Raw genomic sequence first — 23,261 nt, forward strand, 5'->3', positions numbered from 1 at the left:
ATTATCATAAAGACATTGCTTAAAACAAGCCCAATGAATGTTGACATGGTAAAAAGTTAAATATGTTTAGAGATAGTATAAGAAAGGTCATTTAAACCCATACCCAGCTCTATTCTTCAATTACCCTGCTCCAGATTGTCATTTCCTCTCTGACATAATATTACTTCTCAAACTTTTGTCAGTTCTCCCATATGACAGTAACAAACAAGCACCTACATTCTTCTTTCCCTTTACAGGCAAAATAAGCTCCACAGGAAGAGTCTTTTTTGGCTAATGGGGTCCAGAGAGCCTTGCTTTGGAATTAACAATACCCTTAGCCATTCAAATCTAAATTAAAATGAACTAATGTAAGAAGGAGAAAGCTTAGCATTCCAGTCAGCTTTAGGCAAAGGCAAATTTCAGAAAGGCCAAGTCCTCAATATGGTGCAGTTCACAAAAGTTAATGGGATAACAGTGATTTCCAGCAGCTGAAGGGGTTGCCCATAGTATTTCAAATCATTTTCTGACAGACTGGTTATATTAAAAAATTTCTATTTTAACTTTTATTTGTAACTGTGTCTCTCATTTTGTCTTCTCATGTGACAGTCATGAATGTCTGCGAAAACATAAAAGCTGGTGCAGATGAGCCAATGTTTCTGTCACCATGCTGGAATACTTTCCACTGTATCTCCATGGCTTATCATGTCTTCCTCTACCATTAATGTGTGCGAACCATTAACCAAACTGAGTAGAAATATGCAGAGCTTCTTAAAAGCTTTTAGTTTTTACTGGTACAAGCTGAAAGTCTTTATGAAGCAGCAGATGTCTTGAGCAACCTGACCCTGAGATTTCAGTAGTAAAATGGTGGCTTAGAAAGCTTCCTGCTTGCTCTCTCCTCACCACTTGGTAGGGAAGTACAAACTGTGAATAACAGCTAGAAGTAGCCTTACATTATCGTCTGTCATGTGTCTTGAAAGAAGTTTAGCTGTTGTTCAGAGTAAGTGGACTGGTCAAGTTTCTTACCAAGTAATTCCCAGTCCACAACTGGTGGGCAACATATTTTTGTGATACCCCCTAGTTAGAAGTTGTGACCAAAGAAAATTCCAAATTTAAACCTAATGTTGTTTGCAATACACTACTGGGTCAGTACTAAGAGACCTGTACTTTGAGTCACACAATTCCTGTTCCAATGCAGCAAACTAATTTCAGAGGAATTCTTTCCTACTTTAGAAGATCTGCCAACCTTTCTGACACCCACAGAGCCCATATAGCTGAGAAGTAAAAGGCAGAGGTAGAGTGAGCTCTGAAAATACTTCAAAGGTGGGAAGTGACAAACAGTTCCAAGTATTTGACATGCAAGATAGAATGTGATTTTCTGTTTGTTTTATTGCTCTGCCGTACACAGATAATAAACCTTTGTTTCTCAGCAGCAGAACAGTTAGAACGGAGAAAGAACTTGTCACATTAGAGAACATCACTGTTTTGTAGGGCCTCTCCCTTTGTGCAATGAAGCAGTATGGGCCTACCTTAATGACATCTTCATCTGATGATCTGCACTCCACAGATTCCAGAAGATCAGTCACAGTCCCATCATCTTCCAGAGAGATCACTTTGACAGGGACAGCCACCGTTTTCCCAGTGAGAATAGCTGTATTCAAGATCTCTGCTTCCTAAGAGACCAAAAAAAGCCCTTTTGGTTAGTATATTTCACTATTACTTCATTACTACCACCTAGATTCAGATTTACATTAATTTCTAATGTCTATTTTAAGAGTTATTCCAAGCACAGTAGGCAGAAGGGACAAAGTTCCTCCCTTTAATCCTGGAAACAAGCTTCCAGTTCTGATTGAGGGCTGGTAACACATGTCATACTCTAATTGCTCTTTCATGACTGCTCATCAAGCGTCCGAACATCCTAACACCCAAGGAGTGATGCTGCATGGCATTAACAAGATGTCTCTTGCATCTAGCTATGCTAAAGTCTCCATCCTGGGCTCACTAATGACCATGCTGATCACATAAAAATAACCTGACTTAAGTCTGGCTGTTCTACTCACAGAATGTTTCCATTTCATTGGATGCTCAGGATGGCCATGCACAGAAGCCACTCTCGTCTTAAATGCAGGCTTTAGTCTGGTCGCGGGGATGCACTGTTGGCAGATTCACCTTAAGTCTCCCGGTTCACAGTTTGTAAAGTGGTTAGTGGCAATGTCTCTCATGACAGATAAGATCTGGGTTCTCCTCCTCTGCTACTTAAGGAATTATTTTAAGAATGCTGACATTCTGTTCCCACATTAATGCACCACAGGACTGTAGGGAATCAGATCCCAATCAGGTTATCTAGGTCTTATCCTGGCTCGTGTTTGCTAATGATGGGCTAGCACTTGTTTGCAACTGTTTCTTTATCTGTCAATGAGGCTCATGCAGAACCATCATCTCTCAGAAAGGAAGGACGCTGAGAAGGTCTAGGCTCTGAACTAAACAAACTCTGCAGTGATGCGTGTTACTGGTACAACATTTTTTGTGAGGATTATTACAAAATGCATTCCTTCCAATTGATTTATCATTTCTAATTTAAATTCATTGATTTCTGATCATGTGAAGAACACAAGGCTAAACAGCACTCTCAGTTACTTAGGTGTCACATCAGTCATGCACAGCAGATATCACTGACTTGCACTATGACACACAGGGTGCCCAAATTAGTCCCTGAATTCTTCATCTTATTGCAGAATGTTGCTCGTTCCTGGAAAGGCCTCTAAGCTTTTCAGAACCATGCCTTCAAATCACTGGCTAACCCACAGAACAAGAAGCTCTTGATTTCTGCTGTCTCTTGTGAAATAAAGGCTTCCAAAGCCTCCCAAGTGCTAATTGCTTGTTATCTAAATAGCTCCCGCTACGTGCGCTGAGACTGACCTGATTTCACTTGTGGAAGACGGCGAAGTAAAAGATCAAAACCAAGTTACCAGGAGATGATGACTCCCCCTACTGCCTCTTGGGCTGAAGAAGAGAAGCTAAGGCTTCTCTCATCCAAAGCACATGGATCAAAAGGACAGTTTCCCATTACTTAAAGAAACAGAGATGCTTTATTCAGACTCAAAGCAATATTTAGAGAATGAAAAAAAATAAAATAAAAAAATCCTGGTCTTTTGATAGCTGCTTTGCTAAAGTTTTCCCATTCTTATCATGATCTTTAGGGGAGGGTGAAATAGGATTTCACAAAAAGAGAACTTAAGAAGAAAATCCTCTCCCTCCCTCAGCACAAAAGCTCTTCAGATATTTTGAAATTATAATTCATAGAAAGGTGAGAATATCTGCCTGTACTGTAAGGCCCATCTGTCTTGAGTGTGCATTTGTTCTCAGAAGAAAATATATTATTCAAGCAACTGGGACCTCAGGAAGACTAGCAATTAAGTTTCCAGGTTCTTTTATTTATTTCAAATATGGGATTTGCAGCAAAGTTAACTACATACAGGTTATTTAGATACTTTTGCCACTCTCCTATAGGCTTGACTGAGCTGCAAATAGGGGCAGCTTGACAGAACAAGTGCTATTAAGCTATACAATAATTACAGAATCCAAGTATCTGGTCCTGATCTCACAAACACTTACATGAATCTCATTTCATTGGGACTATTTGAGGCCATATCCCATGCCTAGATACTTGTACCTAGTGCCAAGTTGAAAATACCCGCTCCCCCAAGCAGGAATGCCCTTCTTCCTCCAGTCATTACATTACAATATGACCCTTGTAATTATTTTATAAAGCAAAGGAAGGTTTAATAACCAAGCTTTTGAAACAGTGTGATTAATGAGGTCTGCTTACCAAAGGCAAATGTAATTTCCCTTGGTAAGAGTTACTAACTGAGAATGATTCTCAAAAGCTTCACGAATCTCTTTCAAGTTTCTAAATTTTGAGTCCTGGCTTTGGATGTTCTGAATACAGACTATTGGAAACACATTCAAAAACAAGTTACTTAAAACATCAGCTATGCCACTGCCACTACCCATGTTCCTTCTCAGCCACCTTTTAAAAGCATGTGCAAATAACATCCAACACACAGGGAATTTCTGCAAGTCCAAAGTCTCGGGTGGATTTAAAGCTCAGTAACTTAGGTCCTGTCCCAGAGCTTTCTGTCTGAGGCTACAGTCCAACAGATCTGAATTTACACCGATCATGGCAATAACCTCAGGGACTTTAAAGGAAGTACTTAAATACCAGGAGATAAGTATACACGTACCTGCTTCTAAAATAAGGAAGAAAATTCCTGTTTTGTCTCTATCTAAAATCAAAGATCCCATATTCAAGTTTTTATAGTTTTTGTCTGTATCCATGTTCCAGATCTACATTCGGAACCACGCACAGCATGCAAATGTCTATGGTGATTTTCTACCAGTTAAGTGCTTGTCCAGTCCCAGGAAAACAAATGCACCCAATATTTCTCCAAAGTAAAAGAGGCACAAAGCAAGCTGGCAATGTCTGAAGCTGTGCAAATCTATGTCAGAGAAACTGAGCTGTATATTCTGTTTGCAGATCCTCAGTACCTCCATGTGTATAGACTTGGAGGCACCTGGTTTGCATCTCTTCTTTTGACACAGAGGCATAATAACCATTTACACCAATTTATGCAATGGGGGAAGAGTAAAACGTTTCTTCAGTGATTTGTTTAATGGCTAGAAAGGGCTTAATGTTCCCATGGTGAAAGCATATAAAAATTATTTCATTTTGAGGAAACAAACATGACACTTATTTAGCTATATAGAGATTTATAGTTCAGAGTCCCAGCATGTAAAAGCTATAAATCTAAATAGTTACTAATTTAAAAGTGTTACTTTCTTCTGCTTAAGTGATAAAGGAATCTTCTAAAGAAATATTTCACGTTCTTTATCCATAACTAACATAGATTATAGGATATATGATGTCAGGGCACTACAAGATGGGAATACTTATGGGTTTTACAAAGCTGTAGCCAAATATTCAGAGTACTTAAAGTTGATTCCCTGAGCAGCTGTTAAAAAAAATGCTGATCTTTCTCTGACCATTATGTAGCATAATTCACTTACACCAAAACCCTAAAATAAATAAAGGAAAGAATCATAACGATCATACAAAAACATTTATCTTTATGTAACAGAAATGGAAGACGAGGTAATCTTTATTCTTAAATTATCACCATGTTCAAAAATGGTAATACTTTTAAAGAAGATTCTGGAGAGAGCATTCTTTGCCTACTGAAGAGAGTCATATTAAATATCACAGCATATTAAGCCCTCCAGCATATTTGGAAGATGCATGCAGTAAGCACCTATTTCAGTAGAAATGCAGAAGTGAACATCTATTAGTTTTTCAGTTTTAATTGGTAGCTTCCCTGCAATTTAATTTCCTTTCAGATATCTTTTGCCATATAATTCCTGGAGTGAAAGAAAGGACTTCAACAGTATCTTTATAAATCTCTTTTTCTCTTCCCTTTGTTCTCTCCCTGTACACAACATTTCCTAATGTTTGTATTAATAATGACTTTTAAAATAAATAAATATATGACTGACTCATGCTTGGCTTTGAGGCCCCACATCACATTTATAACAGGAACACTTTGTTTAATAGTAAATATTATAAAAAGTTTAGTAGTAACTGTCAGCATTCTTTTCCCAAAACATTTTGGCATGATTCGAGACATCAGATTAATGCCGAATCTCTGTTAGCACTCTCAAGCCTCACAACACTACAAGCAGCACTGAGCAAGGCACCAGCTTGTTTTCAGAAAAGACCTGCAGATATGTTTCCTCGAAATAATTTGGAGTGATCTTCAGCTCATACCCTACAGGAGAAAAAATACTTGTCCTACCACAATATACAGGGAAGAAAAAAAAGTATTCAAAAGTCAGCACAGCACCATAATACATCTTCCATAAGCACAGCAGATTTCCAGTTACATTTTTGATTACAGTAGTGGAATATATTTTTTCCAGGCTAAATGCCTAGCTTCTAAAATTGAGTATGGTTCTGTTTTCAATAGATATCTTGGCTTTGGGGTTTGCCATCTACAAGCTGCAGTAAGGAAGAAAACAAAGTGATCATCAAAATCTCCTGAAGTCCAGGGCATGCTACCAAATCACAATGAATAGCTGCCTGAAAATCATTCTATTTGGCTCTCACTAACATCTTCCATTTTCCTCATAATGCCTTTTTTTTTTTTTTTTTTTTAATTAATCAGCCATTAGAGCATTAATCCAGGGTACCACCTTGAATATTGTCTTAATTTTTTAATTTTTTTTAAGGCCTAGATTTTCCTCCTCTTCAGCAAGCAGCCATCTTATTTGTATCAGAGCATCCATGCTTCAGTCATGCATAACTAATTTCAAATCTTATTTAGCATCAAGTCTCCAAATTAAGAAGCTAAGTGACAGCTGTTTAATTAACTCCTTAAGCTGATTAGAAGGCATTACTGAAATCCCCCCAAGGAAGAGTTTATAACTGTCAAGAGAGCCTAAGGCCATGTTAATGCTTCTGTTTAAATTTAGTAAGCTAAACCAATAAAGTATAAATTCTCAACATCCTGATGGATGTGGCCAAATTCAGCTACTTTTCCTCATACTACCACTGCAAAGGTAGGAAACAAAAATAACACAGAAGGGATTGGGATTTTAAAAGTCAGAAAGCAGCAGCTGAACAATAAAGCAAATGGATGCATCTCTCTGAAGGAGCTGCTGAGAGTTCATACCACCTAACATTCGATTATACTGGATTAGCACCAGGCGCTGGAGTAAAGCTGAGCTTGCACTTTAAATGCAGAGTCATCGCCCAGCTTCTGGTTGCAAGTACAAAGGTTTGTTCATACGTTCTTAAAACTTAAATCCACCTTTAATGATAAGATTATGGCAGCTGAAGTACAAGTTTTAGAAGCAGCTGGTGGGGCTAGATACATGGTGGTACAGAGGAACTTAAATGCTCCAAAGCAAATTTCCTTGGTTGTAGTACATTATTGTCAGCTCTGAGCTTTCAAACAGCTTGAGTTCAGTCCTAAAATATTATAGTATTTGGTCTGAAAGCTTGAAATAAATGAAAGAGAACTTTGATTTCTTTATTTGCCTGTTAGTTTCCAAGCCTTTAGGATGCACTAAAAAAAAAAAATTGAAAAATTAGCTGCAACAAAGGAACTGGGCCAGAAAAAAAACACAAAATAATTTTTGAAGCCTGTAATATAAATGAAAGAGTTGACAACATTGCCAGTACGAGAGAGGATGGTGAAACCTGAATCCAAAAATGTGAGAAGATTAACATGAACTTCAAAATTAGCTGCTTTTTTAAAGTGTGCATTTTTCATTGTGAAGAGTGAAATCTGAAGTCACTGGGAATGGGACATAGGAGGGGGCATTAACTAAGTTTTATTTAAGATCTTGGTACTTAAACAGCTTCTGCTTTAACTCAGTACAGGCAAGACAGTTCCATAATCAGACTGGCTTACCATCAGGACACAGGGTTAAAAAGGAGCATAAACTGAAACCCAGGTCCATTCTCCTCTGGATATATCTACCTGCTGACTCAGTCTTCCACATAGCTGCTAGAGAGGGGAAAATTGATCTTTTTTTTTTAATAGCAAAATGTGACAGCAAAACCATTGGTAAGAAAGAATTGGATGACAGAATCAATGTCTGAATACATTTTTCATTCTTTCTTTCTTCAGGCCGTGATTCCTTGAAAAGTTTAGACTGCCATGCAACAGGGGGTGTCACCTCCAGCTACAGTCTCACGCCTCCATTGGGGCAAAATCAATGCTTACAGAGTAAGAAAGATTAAAGAATTAATGTGGCTGAAAATCAGTCTTTTTTGTTGCTTTGGGGTGGGTTTCCTGCCAGATCCATTCCCTTTCCACTTTACTGCACCACTCCTCAAACAGGAGTCCAAACATGAGGAAGGTTTGGGAATGGGTCTGGGGTGCGATTTCCAGGCTGTGTTTACACTGCCTGGGAATATTATGAAACTTCAGCTTGAGCAAACAAACAAATTTCAGGTTGTTGGCAGTTGTTTCAAAGCCAAACAAAATCCCGTGTTTGATTAGCTGAATTACTTCTCCCACCTCATTTACATATAATAATAAGCCTAAAATTGTTGGTATAAAGAGGAAGTAACACAAGAGTAATTTTTTTCCAAACATTACATGCACTTAGCCTCTTCTTATTGACTAATCCTCCCACCCTTGTTGCTTTGTCATCCTAGATCATGGGTACAATGAAGGGACTCAGATCTAACATTTTGGTCACATAGGTGAGGTGCTGCGTTTTGTTGTCTTTATGGAGTCTGCAGAAGATGCAGTATAAGAACCAGCTCCTGGGACACCATCAGGGCCACCTGGTGCTGCTGTTCTGAGACATGACATTTTAAATTTCAGGGAAGAATCTGAGGGTCAAGTCTCAAGCAATTTTTAGGAAGTGCATAAATGGAAATAAAGACTCCTGTGAAGGCAAGGGGAGGCTACTGGCATTAAAATATATGATGCATAAAAAAGATCTCTTATATTGATACATCTTATTCTGAAGTGAACCTCTCCATTTACAAGCCAAAACATATGCAAAATGGAGCAAATACAGAATTGTAAGACTAATGCACACCCCCACACCTGCATAGTGGCCACACACTAATCATGCACAAAAAGATAGTCCAAACATGAAAATAATTTTCAACCCTCATACCCTTTTTTATAACACAACCCCCAACAGACTTGTAAACTAAAAATATGCTTTCAAATTGCCGTCTCAGCTGAAAGCCTAAACTAAAATAATGAGTTAAACTAATATATTTTTACTAAACAATATTAGCACAGAATTAATATGAACCAAATCCAATATAAACCTCATGGCTAATTATATTTCCATTTTCACAGTACCATGTATTTGTAGTAATTTGAAAAAAAAATTGTTCTTTTAAATACTGGAGGAATCAATGACATATTAAAATAGCATGAGTCTGTTATCCAGATTCTGCAAAGGTTGCTAATAATAAGTGATGATATTCAGCCACCTCTCTACTAGGTTTTTTAGATTTATTTTTTATTTTTTTTTGAACATCATTCACCACCTTTTCAATTATTTGCAGATGCCAAGCCACTTATACTACAAGCTAAATATCATATTTTTTTAGAAGCTCTTACTCCTGAAAAATTGCTCCGGTTGGGATATGTCAGTCCAGGAGACACCACACAGAGCCCATGCACTGAGGAATTAGAACAAAACTGCAAGAGCAGCTCAGAAAGTCCAGGAAGAACAAATATTTCTCTTTGAAATTCAGTCAAAGATGTAGGGCCTGTTTATTAGTCTTTCCAGCTGCTGCATCTCCTCTGAAGCCAACTTACCAATATTTGCTTATCTCAGAGAGAATTTGGCTTAGAGGCTGCAGTTCCATGGTAGGATTTCACAAAACAAACAAACAAACAAACAAAAAACCACAACAGACATACAACACATAAGTCAACTGAGATATTTACTCTTCAAACTATTTGATTTTGAGGTCTTCAAAATGTGATATTTCTTGAAGCTTAGAGCATTACTGCATTGGAACATGGTCATCGGGGATAGAGGAAGTTCTGCTCTCGGAAGGAGTGAAAAGATTTAGTAAGAAGGAGCAGTGAAACAAAGCTGCATATAAATATAAAGGACAGCAAGCACAACTTCCCAGGTAAAAAGAGAAAACATCCAATGTCTGGGAAAAAAGCAACATGGGACACACAGACTGTCTGTCACTCGTATTGTCACACAAAAGGCACTCAGGAAAAAATCATAATTATATTTAATCTAAGAGTTAACTTTTAAATATTCTTTTAAATATTTAATGTCTTTAAATTTAAAGTCTTTTAAATATTTGATGTTCTTACTAAAGAACTTTAATATCTGTATAGATACAATCTATCACAGCTAAATTATATTTAAGCAGTAAAAGAAAAGCTAAATATATAACAGTGCTGTGTGTAGTAAATAAGGAGTAAAATAACAGCTAGGTGTTACAAAGGAAAAGTGGGATCATTAAGATGGCCAGTAGTGAGAGGTCTCTCATTGCACAGCCTGCCACATTCAGTAAAAAGCTCAGGAAATAAAGAAATGCATTTTAGTTAGAAGGAAAATCCAGGTGCTACCGTATCTGCTTCGGTGAACTAAAGCTGCTGTTCAGGCTGGTAAATTCTCATGCTTCACAGTTGTGTGTTATTACAGTGAGGCAATCCTGCTGTGTGGACACTGGCTATTATTTCAGGATTCAGTCCTACAAATTTAAGTAATGGGAAAAAAATATAATATATTATATTATAATATTATATATAATATATATTTATATATAGTAATATAATATAATATATCACTTCGTTCCAAGGAAGAGGAAAATGTCTTTTACGTCCCTGTTCCTTATCTTTGTCTCACATTTCTAAAGTGCAATTGCCTCAAAACAGGGATCCTCTGTTTTTTGTACTTATGCAGCATCCAATCCACAGTTCACATCCAAGGTCTAGCTGCCGAACCAATTAACAAAGGTAACAGTTTTATTGAAGTTGAGACATGGCAAGCACACATGATGAACACAGGAACAAAATAGGAATGACAGGACATATTGCCTCCATTTTTGGTACTCTTATTAACTGCCCAGCTACTATTTAGGAATGGCACAGTTCGTAACAGTACTGGTAAGCTGCCCAAGCTGTACTGGATCTCCTTTATACCATGTAGCTGAGGGGCAAATCCTCCTATGGGAGTTCACTTTTTTTTTCCCATCCACAGAGTAAATAGAATTTTTAATTTGTTAAAATGTCAAAGTCCCTTTAATGCTTTAATGTCTAGCATTTAGGAATTATGTTACCTTGCTTTTGGCAAGTCCTAATTTGGTTTTCAGTGCTTTGCAGTGCTAAGTAGGCTACCATAGTCCTAGGAAGCTGTTGTGTATGATGTCTGTTTATCAAAGTCAAAGAGCTATGAATTGTAGCTGTGAATTGTCAGGCTGTGGTTCTTCAGAAAAATTGCTAATTACTTCACATGCTCCAAACTGTAACTCCATGAAGCTGCATGTGCGTACTTGATTTGGTCTCTAGGCAGACTGCTTTAGCTGATAATCAACAAGGTTTGCTCAAAAAGCAAGCGAACTTGGTGAGCATTTCTTCCTTGCTTTCCCTAAGCAGGCTGCCAGCACTTCCAGACATCATTGCAGGAGGGAAAGGCATGTCTGATTGTTAAAGGAAGACCTTTCAGAAGAGCAGAGCTGGGAGAACTGGCCTAAAGTACATGAATACGCTGTGTCTGATGCTGCTGAATTGCTGAGACTGGGCAGACTGGTAGGGACATGTCATGCAAAATTAGCTAAAACCAATCAAAATTTCACACATGGGGTCAGTAGCTAGATTGATGTGCCAGCATGAAGGCTCTTTTGATTCTCGGGCCTGCAGTTAAGAAGACTAACACAGAGGTTTGGTGCCTGCAGCAGTTTAGAGCTCTGTAAGGGGCAGACGACGGTATATGATGTAGGGATTTCCAGCAACAAAATGAAAGCTCTAGGATATCACTTCAAAGACAAAATGCCAATGAAACTCTAGCAATGCAATTTAGCAGAGTAAATATTTGGTGCGATGTGTAGCAGAGCCAGAATGACGGTGGTCAAAGTGATTGAAAGAGCTTTGCTTTCATGGAGGGAAGCATTAAAAATACCAAAACAAATCGCAGGCCTTGTCTAATACATCTTTTTTAATTCTCTTTCTTTTACCGCTTGCTGCTGTCATTCTGAGGCTGTGTTCTGAGCTGCACATCAACCCTTTCCCTCTTCCAGACAGAGCTAACCCCCATGCACTCGGTGGTGTAAAGGGAATATTAAGGGACACGGCCAGGGAACCCTGTCCCCATCTGCCAAACAGCTCCTTGGGGCCTGGCCAACCAGAAACAGATCACAGCAACCGTTGTGATGCAGAAATATCCAGCAGACACATTTGACAGGTCCACTTCTGTCACCCTGTTCTTTCCAGAGCCAGGCTGTGACAAAATCCGCCTACTGCCCTGCCTGCACACACTGCTCCTCAGCCTCTCCTGCCACCACTGCTGCCCCCAGAGCAGGGCCAGAGCTCTGCCACCGCAGACTCCCTGCTGCCCCAGTCCTCTGCCCTGGCCACAAACACATTTCTGCACTGTTAGAGCCAGCAAGAGACATGCTGAAAGGGAGCTGAAGCTGGGAACAGCTGGAGATGGGGAGTGGAGAGGAATTGAATACAAAGAGCAGGGGAAGGGGACAGTGAAGGAGCTGGTCTCCCACACAGTTTCTATGGAGAAGGTTCTGCTGTCCAAAGAAAACAGGGGAAAATTTCTGCTCCAATTGAATTTATTGAGGGATATAAATTTGCAAATTCTTGTGTAATATGGCACATGTAGTAACCTTAGCTATGGATGCTGGGCACTGCAGAGAACTGAGGCTGTTGCAACAGTGAGACCTCCATGCTCACACGCACTGCTCTCAGTGCTCCGTTATCCATTCTCTTCCTCCCACATAATCACGTTACCCTGCTTCTGCACCAACTGGAAATATTCATACTACAGATTAGGGATGCATAAGTGAGTCAATGATCCCAGTAGCTACATCAACTCCCTCACAACATTTCTAAGTGTTTATCACAGAGGTATAAATGATGTGTCTTTGTTTTACTCCAGAACAAGGTTTCTGTAAAAGGCTTCCCCGGATTCAGACCGTGTGGGAATCAGGCCCTTAAGAGTCTTCTGAGATACCCAGAACAGATGGAACAAAAGCAGATTTGATGTTTTACTTTCTGAATATGTTTAGATTTTTCTATTTTTTTTATCAACAAAAAATTCACACCTGAAAACAACTTCAAAATCATCTTATAATGTGGGATGATACATCTGCTGAAGTCCGTCTGTGAGTGCTTTATGCAGGGTTTTGTTTGTGCTTTCAGGCCCTGCTGGGAGACATTCAATTATTTCCACATACCAGACTATCACCATGAGTTTGCCTTGGTGACTCACATGTCCTTTGTTAGCCATGTGTCTCCAGTGACCCTGACTCATGTGGGCAGCAGCATTATCAGCTGCATCAGTGCAGCTGTCCTTATGCAGGACATCCACAGAGGACTCTCCTCTGCTGCTGGCTTGCCAAGCAGTGCCTTAAGCTCTGGCACCACACACACGGCATCTACCTGGTGTTTAGGATTTAAGTATCCTCATAACCCAGGCACACAAAGCAAGCACCTCATTTTCATCTCAAAGGTCCTTGACATTTTTGCCCCTATCCTACCTAGCTGGTCTATTCTCTCCTGTAATTTCCACACCATTTAACGCCTACCAGTCAGCTCGTTCACCAGCAGACCTGTGCTTTTGCCCATGACACCTGCAGAGCTACTTACATTACAACCCTCTTCAAAATTCACCTCTGCCATGCTGACTACAGGATGTTGCAACTCTCTATCATGTTTGTCACTCTCTTCCCCTCTCCGACAGTTTTTATTTAACTCTGTGAGGTCAAGCAAGATCTATCAGCAAAACAAGTAAGTCAAGGTGCACGTGGTGTTTATAAATACATACACAGATTCAGTTCCATGTCTACAAAGCACTTCTCAGAAGGCAAAGCCATTTAGCAATGTATATGATAGTAACAATACTAATATATTTATAATCTCTTTTAACTTATATTCATGCCATTTTAAAAATTCTACTATCCTCCTTTCATTTTCCAGAGGTGAAAGTTGAGATGCAGTAAGGTTAGGAGAGCTGACAAAGCCAGGAACAATCCCTGTAACTCTGCCATTCCTTTTCCTTGCTGCACATGGAAAATCCTGATAGCAATGCAGATGATGTACAAAGCGTACTGGGGAGACAAGGGGAAGATGATGCAGTGACTATAGGAAAAAAGCAGATTCACAGGGATGAAATCAGCCCCAATGTGGGAATTATCTGGCAGAGCCAGAGAGCAGTGACTGAATGAGTTTTTTGCATTTCTAAAGAGAGGAAAGAAGTTTGTGAGGAACAAGAGAACTCATGTCCTGGTCACTGTGCAGAGGAGAAGTGACTTTTTTACCTATTTTGATCTTTCCTTCCAGATTGGCCTTGTAGTACATCAGTATTTAGGAATGGCAAGTAAAAAACAAATTGAACTAAATTGGGACCATCACAGGGGCCTTGGCAACCTGCCTCAAAACCAAAAATTCATTCATGAGCAGACACACAGCAGAGCAGCAGGGAAGCCTGCAGCCAACTGGCTCTGCTGGGTCAGTAATTAGCTCTTCATTTGAACTTTTAACAGAAACACAAAAATAAACAAAAAGGACATTCAGAAAAAATATTTTTTTCCAGCTCCCATATGGCAAATGGGGCCAAAGTCTGCTCTGGGATATGTAACCATGACCTTTGTGAGGACATCACGATGCCCAGGGGCAGAATTTGGGTCACAGAATGTCCCTAGAAAAAATCCATGTCTTGAGACCGACTCTGTGCCTCTAGTAACAGAGTTAGGTAAGCGCCATTTATCAACATTTACCTTTGGTTATCGTAAAATCATCAAATGGCTAAGCTTAGAACGGACCCTAAAGACCGTCTATGAACTGTCCCAGTTCTCCCAGTCTTTCTTCACAGGACAGGTGCTCCAGCCCTCCAATCAACTTCGTGGTTCTCCTCCAGTCCCACTCTAACAGCTCCACGTCCTTCTTGTGCTGGGGACCCCAGACCTGGACACAATACTTCAGGTGGGGCCTCATAAGGGCAGAGCAGAAGGGGATCATCACCTCCCTCCCCTGCTGGCCACTCCTCTAGTGATGCAGACCAGGAGGCAGTTGGCCTTCTGGGCTACAATTGTGCACTGCTGGCTCATGCTGAGCTTTTAATCTACCAGAAAATCCAAGTCCTTCTGTGCAGGGCTGTTCTCAGTGAGTTCTTCTCCCACACAACTCCAGCAGATACCGTGGCCACAGCCTTCAGTCACTGGTGTCCACAGGTCAGCAGCATTAACGCCGCATAATATTGTTGGATATTAATCCACTGGACTGCAAGTTACAGCTTGTCATCAGTTACTGCGTCCTTCACCTGCCACCAAAACCTTCCAGCACAGAGGACACTAAGGACGATACCTTTTCAGGCTATAAATCCTGACCTGGGCCCCAAATTCCTTCTCTCCACATTTGGTCTTGGTCGGGAAATTTGGATACCTTTTTTTTTTTTTTTTTTTTTTAAGATGTCACAGAAACCAAAATCCTATTTCCCTCCAAAAAATAGTTACAAATCCCATACCAATAAAGGTATTTTGGTGCCTGGATTTCAATGGCACTGTTGTTTTGGAACTTTTTCTGTGTGATTAGCCTGTGACAACTACTGCCACATTCTCTACAAATGGGTGCAATTTTGCTGATCCTGCAGATATGCCAAGAAACTGACCCATACATTTATTTCCCCAGCCATACATAAAGTCTATAGCACAGAGCAGTGTAAGAATTTGAATGAAGACAGAATATTTTTAGGTCTGATGAAGAAGGCAGAGAAGGAAAGAAGTGAGCCCGCAAGCTCTGTTTTGATCATTTAGCCTTTGCAAATTTGTGACAAATTGTTTTTTCTGCATGAATCTGAACTTATACAGATATACATGAGTAGTTAAAAAGTAATACCAGTTGGGAAATAAAATTCCTAACAGCACCACAGAAAAGCAATAAACTTAAGAAGCAGTTAGACAGAGAGAAGAATGATCAGAAATGTTTTACAATGGAAAAAGAAATTAATAACAGTGAAAAAGAGCGGTTGGACACTTGTAAAGCTGGTTGTGCCAGGCTGAAAGCAAAGAATCCAAAAAGCCATTAGAAAAAAGACATGAAGAATCTTGTAATAATATCCTGAGGAGCATGCATGCTGCAGATTCTATGCCTTTAACACTATATTGTATTTTCTGCAACAATTGTTTAATGTCTAATCCATCTGGAATGATTGGTAGAGAACTTATGTTAATGTCAGTCCAATGTCCTCAAGGAAATAAATCCAGACTTGACATTAAATTACATATTCTGTACCCAGGACATTTGAAGTATTTTCTTAATCTGGTGTACACAAAGATCTTTATCCAATAATTCTCCTGAAGTCAGTGCTAGAGTAACAGCTTCTTTCTCAGTTTAAATCTGAGAAAAAATCAAATGAATAAAGCCCTATGTTAACAACTAGTCACCCTGTAATGGTTATGTAGTTTTGAACCTGAACAATTCAAGGTTGTAACATTCATACTGATAAGAAATATTGTTAGCTGTCGTCTTTGATGACTACATAGGAAACTGTTTACAAGGTCAGACATCTAGAAAGGAGTGGAACTCACACTGTTTCTGATGTCTTCAAAGCAAAATTCTCACTGATTTTAATGACTTTAAAGCTGATATGGTGACGTGACGGTCCCTAACCTTAATCAAATGCAACTAGAATTATCTCAAGGTCCTACCCTTTTTTTGCAAATTTTTCAAATCAGCTAAGCTATGCTTCAGGAATGATTCTTTTTTCCTGGCCAATGTGTTCAGACATAAGTTTACGTTCAGGAAGGAAAGGGAAGACATGAAGCCTTTCTTCGATAGTTTATAAAGCACTTGATCTGATAAACAACTGCCTCCAGATACCAACATTGAGCCTGGTGTGACCGTTTATCACCTTGTTACCAGATATAGAGACTGCCTCTAGACATTTGCTCCTGCAGGAGGCAAGTTGATAAACGGCTGCAGTAGGCTCAGTACTGGTTTGTGACAAGCTTATTTATTAGCTAAAATATATATATATATATATATATGAAATATATATATATAAAAATATATATAAAATCTTTAGATTACAGGAATAAAAGTTTGATTCTTCTTCAAGGTGCTGCCAGATATGTGAGACTGAAATGATCCGACTTTTGATTTTATTTGCTTACGTTTTCCTGCTGGTTCAAAATCTACTACATGCTATGGGCCCTGCAGCCAAAAGCTGCACAAAGTTCCTGACCTACCTCGATAAAATGACAGTTTTACTCAATACAAGCCTGTTTTCAAGGATCAGAATTAGTGCAATGGTTTGCACAGACTTCAGTGAGATCTGGCTTGAGCAGAATTTACAAGGCTGAGTTGGTAATTTATCAGTGGTTAGATGGTAACCACAATCTCTCCATCAGTTAGTGCTCCTTTCATGCCTTTCTGCTTTCTAAATTAAGTATTTCTACCAAAGTTCCCTACACTGCAACTCCCTCGCCATGAAAAGCAAACGATTCTTTTTGCTTTTCTTCTCTCACTTCCTTTGATTATTTGCTATTCATGTCTAGGACAATTGAGAAGGGCCCAAAAAGAGCTTAAAATATGATGCAAGATATGAGAAAAAAAGATGGCTGAGTTGACTGATCCCAAGAGAAATCCATGGGATGATCAGTGGTCTAGAGAAAGGGAATAGAGACAGACTCAAATCCATAGTCTCACATCACAAAAGAAAAGGGGGAAGTTATCTGGTGGCAGGCCTCAAAACAAACTATGTTTTTTCCACATAATGTAGATAAATCATGGGATTCACTGCCACAGGGAACCAGAATGTTTGTGTGGAATGACATCAACTAGAATTTAAAGAGCAACTAAATAAATTAATTCAAGAATGAAATAGATCACACTCTAGATCACAAACATGCTGAGTTACAAACCAGCTTTCTTTGCTCTTACAACATTTCCATGGTATTTTCTACCAGTCACTGTTGGTCCTGGGCAACTGGATCAGATTTTCTTGATAGAAACAGTACTCTATTTGCTGCAATTGTAGTTTAAAAGCAAAATTAAAACTTATTCCCATAGAGTCATTCACATATTGTCCAGCTCTCAGGGATTCATTTTATAGATTTGTTGCAGAATTGCATTGGTTAATAGAACGGATTTTGGCATTAGTGGAAAATATAAACCCTCAATATCAAATATTAAATTATTCCTGATTAATTTTTTTATAGGCTTGGACTTGCAATTGATTTAATACTCCTGGATAATTACTTCTATTATAGCTATGTCTTTGATTTTTAATTAACCATATAAAGCTTCTCATTCAAATCTAATATTACCTTTGTTAACACTGTCAACTTTCTGTTTAGATATTCTGTTCACATTAAACTCTGATGCTCGGACCTTAAATTCTGCTTTTCCATAGCTATGTGAACAAATTCCATATGAGGCTTATTTATCATCATCTATCAGTAATACTGTCTTCGTTTTCCTGAATACTGATGTCTGCCAAGTAACTTCATTCTTAGTACTGCTGTTCTCACATCATCTCATCTAAATCATGATTCTCCTGCTACTAACTTGGTTGGTCATTTCAGTAATTATTCTCTTGATTTTCAGTTACTTCATTGAAACTTAAGTTTAGGACATGCACATTGACATTAAGTCAGTTCAGCTTTTACTGGAGCAAGAACTTCACCTCTCTTCCAGACTAATGAAAACCTGCAACACCTCTCTCTGCAACTTTTTGGCATTACACTGAGATAATGAATGATACTGATACAAATATATGTATATCGTGACCTCATTTCTGTTCTTTCTGGCCACCCATGCAGGAGGCCAGATTTGGATAAAAAAATACCAATAGCAAAGAATAACCTATCACCTACGCCTATCTGGGAGCAGATGAGTTGTTGACAAGGGGGTGAATTGGCTGAAGCAGCATCACATTTGTTGCAAGACTATTGGCCAAGTCATGTAAGGTCAAAAGCACAACAGTTTAAGACTTGCATACCATTACTCACCTAAATCCACATTTACAAAGCTAATTAAGTGACTTTATTCAAATTCAATACGAGTAAGCCTCCTGGGAATTGTGTGCTGAGAGTTTGCAGTGATGAAGCTCATTATAATTCAGAATCTGGATGTGAATTCCAGTGTCATACTTGAATCATTCACATCAGAATTTCATCTTTGCTTTAAAAATGTCAGTTTTTTCCATTTTAGCTTCCTTGTAATAATAAAATCATATTTGCCTATTGAGAGAGGATATTGACAGTACTTAAAAACTCCCTTGAAATCATTGTTTGGATAAAGAGTGAGACATAATATGCAAAACGCAAGTCCCAGCAAACCGTCACATTGTGACAAATAGATGGTGTTTTGTATTTTTAAAAGCCATGATTTTTTTATGTTTTGGGGATTCCTCAAAGTCTCCTTAATGTCATGCATTTTCCTCCTCCAGCCTCCAGCCTGCCCGACTGTAGCACCTCTGCCACCCAGCACTATCTCTGCTGGAGCAACCCGCAGGGTGACCCACAGATCTCCTTTTATCTTGGGGGCCACACACACACCACAGTGCTCTCAGGCACAACAGCCAGCAATGAAGACCTTAGCTGAGTCTTGAAGATCACCTGCCATCTGAAAACTCATTTCACTACTGCAGTATAATCAAGGTGGCTTCACGAGAGGCACGAATTGATTCTCATCACTACAGAAGAGCCTGATACCAGCCAACACAGTCGCTCTGACACAGGCTGACCCCTCTTCCAGTCAGAAGCTAAACACAGTCCTTATTTAATCCCCAAACCTGTCTTTCAAAGGTTTTCTATTTTTGCCATAAATATATATAGCTGTTTTGCCTCCAAAAATATTAGTGTATGGTTTTGTGGAAAAAGTTGGTAAAGCTCCCTACAGTCAAATTAAATTAAATGCTTTTATAATCAAATTAAATGCTAAATTCACTAAAATTCACTAACTGCTGGGATTAGGCCTCTATTTTATATACACACATATATATATGAAAAACTAAGTATGTGGGTGCTAGTGATAGCCAGTTCTCACAAATATTAAAGACTTCCTCAGAATGCATAAGATCTCACAGAATTTCTGGAGATATGGAAGCTTTCAACTATTTCTCCATTAGGATTCCCAAATGAGATCAACTGGGAATCAAAAACTTTGCAGGAAAAGAGCCCAAGAATGATGTGCTGCTGCTCTCTCTTTTGTTGGGATCAGAGTGAACTGTGCTCAGGAACGTCTCAGGCTGTGCCCTGGTCACTGAGATGCCTCTGCACACAGCTGGATCCCAGAGAAAGGGATGCCTCCACTTATTCCATGGTTAATGAAACCAAGAAAATGGAGCCTAAAAAAATAATTTTGTGCTCGAGGAAATATGGAAATAGTCACGAGCTTCTGCATTTAACAGACTTTCCAAAATGAAATTATCTGTATTCAAATATGTGCAAAACCAATGATCATTTTTGATTTTGATCAGCTCAGTTTAGCCCGTTCTTTGGGGAAATTAATTTGATGCTCTGGGTGTAAACACTCTTTCAAAATGCTTATTGTAAAGCAATGTTTTCTTCCTGCTCTCCTGAGCACCGGAGCAATTTTCAAAGCATTCCCATTGATAACACAAACAAAACACAGACCACTTCGTCAGGGGAACCAGAAATTGCAATCAGAGAAGTAATACTTAAAATACAATTTAATCTGTATTCGCATTATCACCCGGTCTTCTCCAGGCCATGTGTGGGTGGTGCGCAGACTTCATGAAGGTTCAGATGTATTTATGCTTGCTAAAGACCACAAGCAGACATGCAGCAGCTTTAGCCAAAAGGAAGTTTGCAAAGCTATCTACCCAGACTAGAGTGAAAGCAGAGATCTGCATAAGGAGCTCATTTGCAATGAACTGATATAATCTACTTCTAATTTAGTCAGAGGGACAAATCATTTCTAGTCTCCTAATACTGGTAACATCCTACCAGAACTTTGTATCACAGCTGGGTGACAGTCTGGCGGCAGCATATTTAACGTCCTCTCACGGAGTGTTCAAAGAGGAGGAGATGTTCATATTAGAAATGGACTTCCCTGAAAGCTGCCCATGATGAATGCTGGAGCTGAGCTTTGCTTCCCTGCAAGTGGAATGAATCTCACAAAATATTTCTGTGTGCTGCAATGTGCAAAAGTGACATTTGTAGTTAGAGCAGTGCCATGCCAGAGGTCAGATGAGGTGGTTTGCTCATGACAACAGCCCTAGCACTCTGAAAAAAATATTTTGTCAGGTCCGTGGCAGTTCAGATGAGGGGGGTGGATTAAAACCTCAAGGTTTGTGATTTAGAAAAGGAGCCATGAATTTGAGATCCCTCCTGGGAAGAGGAGAAACACGAGCCAAGAATTTATGGCAGTGAACAGGCAGGGCTGAAGCCACGGAGCATTTTCTCCTGCAGAAGCTTTCAGTATTTGAGCTTTATGTTACTGGGAAATAAGAATACAACACAACTTCCCTGAGGAATGCAAATGACTGCCATGGCCTGTTCTCTCTTCTACTTCTCAGCCCATGTACCTACCATTTGGTCCTGTTAAGCCAACAGAAAGTTAAGTGCACTTTTTGGGGTTAGTTTTTGGCTGACTTAGCTGCAGCGGCTCAGCTTTGGGTCTGATGAGGGCTGAGCCACTGGGCAGGAAAGGGTGCCCAGGTATGGAAATTCCTGACTAGGATAGTCAGGGAGGCACTGAACAGTTAAGTTTTAAGCTGCTCTGGAAAGGCAGCCTGCAGAGCAATAGGAAGAGACACCTGAGTGCTGATACTTCCTCTCGAGTGCTCGCCACTAGCTCAGCACATCTCCATCTGCACCTATGTCCATGATTGCCCAGCCCTTCCCTTCACTAGGTAAGTGCTCCAAGTAGGCTGAAATAGGACCTTGGAGGGAAATGGGGCCTGGCTATGTCCTGTCCATCTTTCATCTTCAGGAAAGAAGAGAGGGACTGGGATTTGAACTTCTGCCTTTCCCGTGTATCAAAGGAGGAATCTGTTTCTTTCCTAGATGGTTTCTGATGTCCAGAGTTATCAATATCCTCATTTATCTTCCTTCCTTTTCCTTTTATTTCTTCTGTAATTGTTTGGGGATATTAAGTGCTGCCAGCATTGGGGTCATTATTAACCCTAGTTAAAATGTGCATTGGAAGACCACAAATTTTAATTCTTGCCTTGTTACCATAGTTACACATGAGTAAGAGGTGACACCTGAACTCTACTTTCAAGCTCCAAGTAAATGATGACTGACAAAAAATTAAAGAATCTCACACAATGAAATGACAGCATTTGAAGAAGAAAAGGGCAAGCACAGTCATGGCAAAAACTGAAAATTTTAAGGTAACACTATCAATTTCTATAAACATTTTGTTATCATCCTGCCTGTTCAGATGTGATGAGATTATGTCATGATGCTTCTCACCTGTATATTGAGAAGTTCTGCCTCTGATCACAAAGAACACAGCTTTACCAAGGATATACGCTTAACACTCCAACTAGTCTTATTCTGTTTTTTTTTCCTGCTAAATGAATGGTTCTGAAATATGCATTTAAAGGCAACTTTTCTACCATCACAGAATAAGCAAAAAATATACTAGAATCTATTTTAAACCTGACAGAATGATTAATAATACTTATATCCCCAGATTTTCCCATCTGTCAAGATATTAGTGCAATTGTTATCATGCCACAACTGCTGGGAGGGAAAATTGCTACACGTTACTCAAAAACTTCAGAGAGCAGTCCTGTGTGGGGACTCAGTATTTGACAGTAGAAGCTATTGTCTTTGACAGTAACTTTAATGCCCTGACATTTTGCCATATTTTTAAACATGTTATTGTTTTAACATGTTTCAGATGAAAGTCTTCAGTGTGGTTGTCTGGAAGCAGCACTTTTAACGTCAGAACAAGAGGCAGAATGGAAGAAAAAGTTACCTCATGCTTTGCTGGTCTTGGTTGATGGATGTAGGTGAAAACCTACAGACTTTCAAAACAGCTGACTGTGCTTGAAGATTACTTGGCTCACTGTGTTTCTACCCCAGTGCTGCTCTGAGTGCTAAAAAGTGATACTCCTCATGTGCTTTCCCACTTTTCTACATTCAGAGTCTCATTTTAAAGTTAAAATTCTCAGTATGAGCTTTCCTAACTGGTTAAGTAGGATTTTGAGAAGTAGAAGAAGATGATCTTGGAGAGGACCATAGTAAAGAACAATTTTTCCTCATCCACCTGAAAATGTCTTTATTCCATAAACTCAATTCTGAAACTAATTTCCCCAGTCATAGCACATACTAAGGCTGCTTTTCTCCATGTGTACAATGTTCTACATCTGCTAAGCTATGAGATCCAAAATTTTAGATTAACAAGTAGAGCTTGCTTTATGAATCTGCAGGTCTTAAATCCTATCTCCAGAAGTCATGCAATGGTATTCATCCTCTTGATTTTCATTACAGTAGCACAAAACCCCAAGAGAAGTGTTTTAGTGACAACGCATCTGTGTTGTGAAATTTTACAGCTGCTGCAGTAGGGTTCTGA

General features: G+C 39.3%; 1 protein-coding gene across 6 annotated transcripts in view; it reads right to left on the reverse strand.

The window, feature by feature from the left end:
• Positions 1-23,261, reverse strand: part of TMEM132D (transmembrane protein 132D) — a 271,842-nt gene that overhangs the window by 44,079 nt on the left and 204,502 nt on the right. For all 6 annotated transcript variants that reach the window (XM_084491637.1, XM_084491634.1, XM_084491636.1 and 3 more), the window contains one exon: positions 1,506-1,649. In XM_084491637.1, the coding sequence (XP_084347763.1) occupies positions 1,506-1,649 (144 nt within the window). The remainder of the gene's footprint in view (positions 1-1,505; positions 1,650-23,261) is intronic.

This window comes from Aythya ferina (assembly GCF_964211825.1).
Source record: "Aythya ferina genome assembly, chromosome: 17".
Classification (NCBI taxonomy): domain Eukaryota; kingdom Metazoa; phylum Chordata; class Aves; order Anseriformes; family Anatidae; genus Aythya; species Aythya ferina.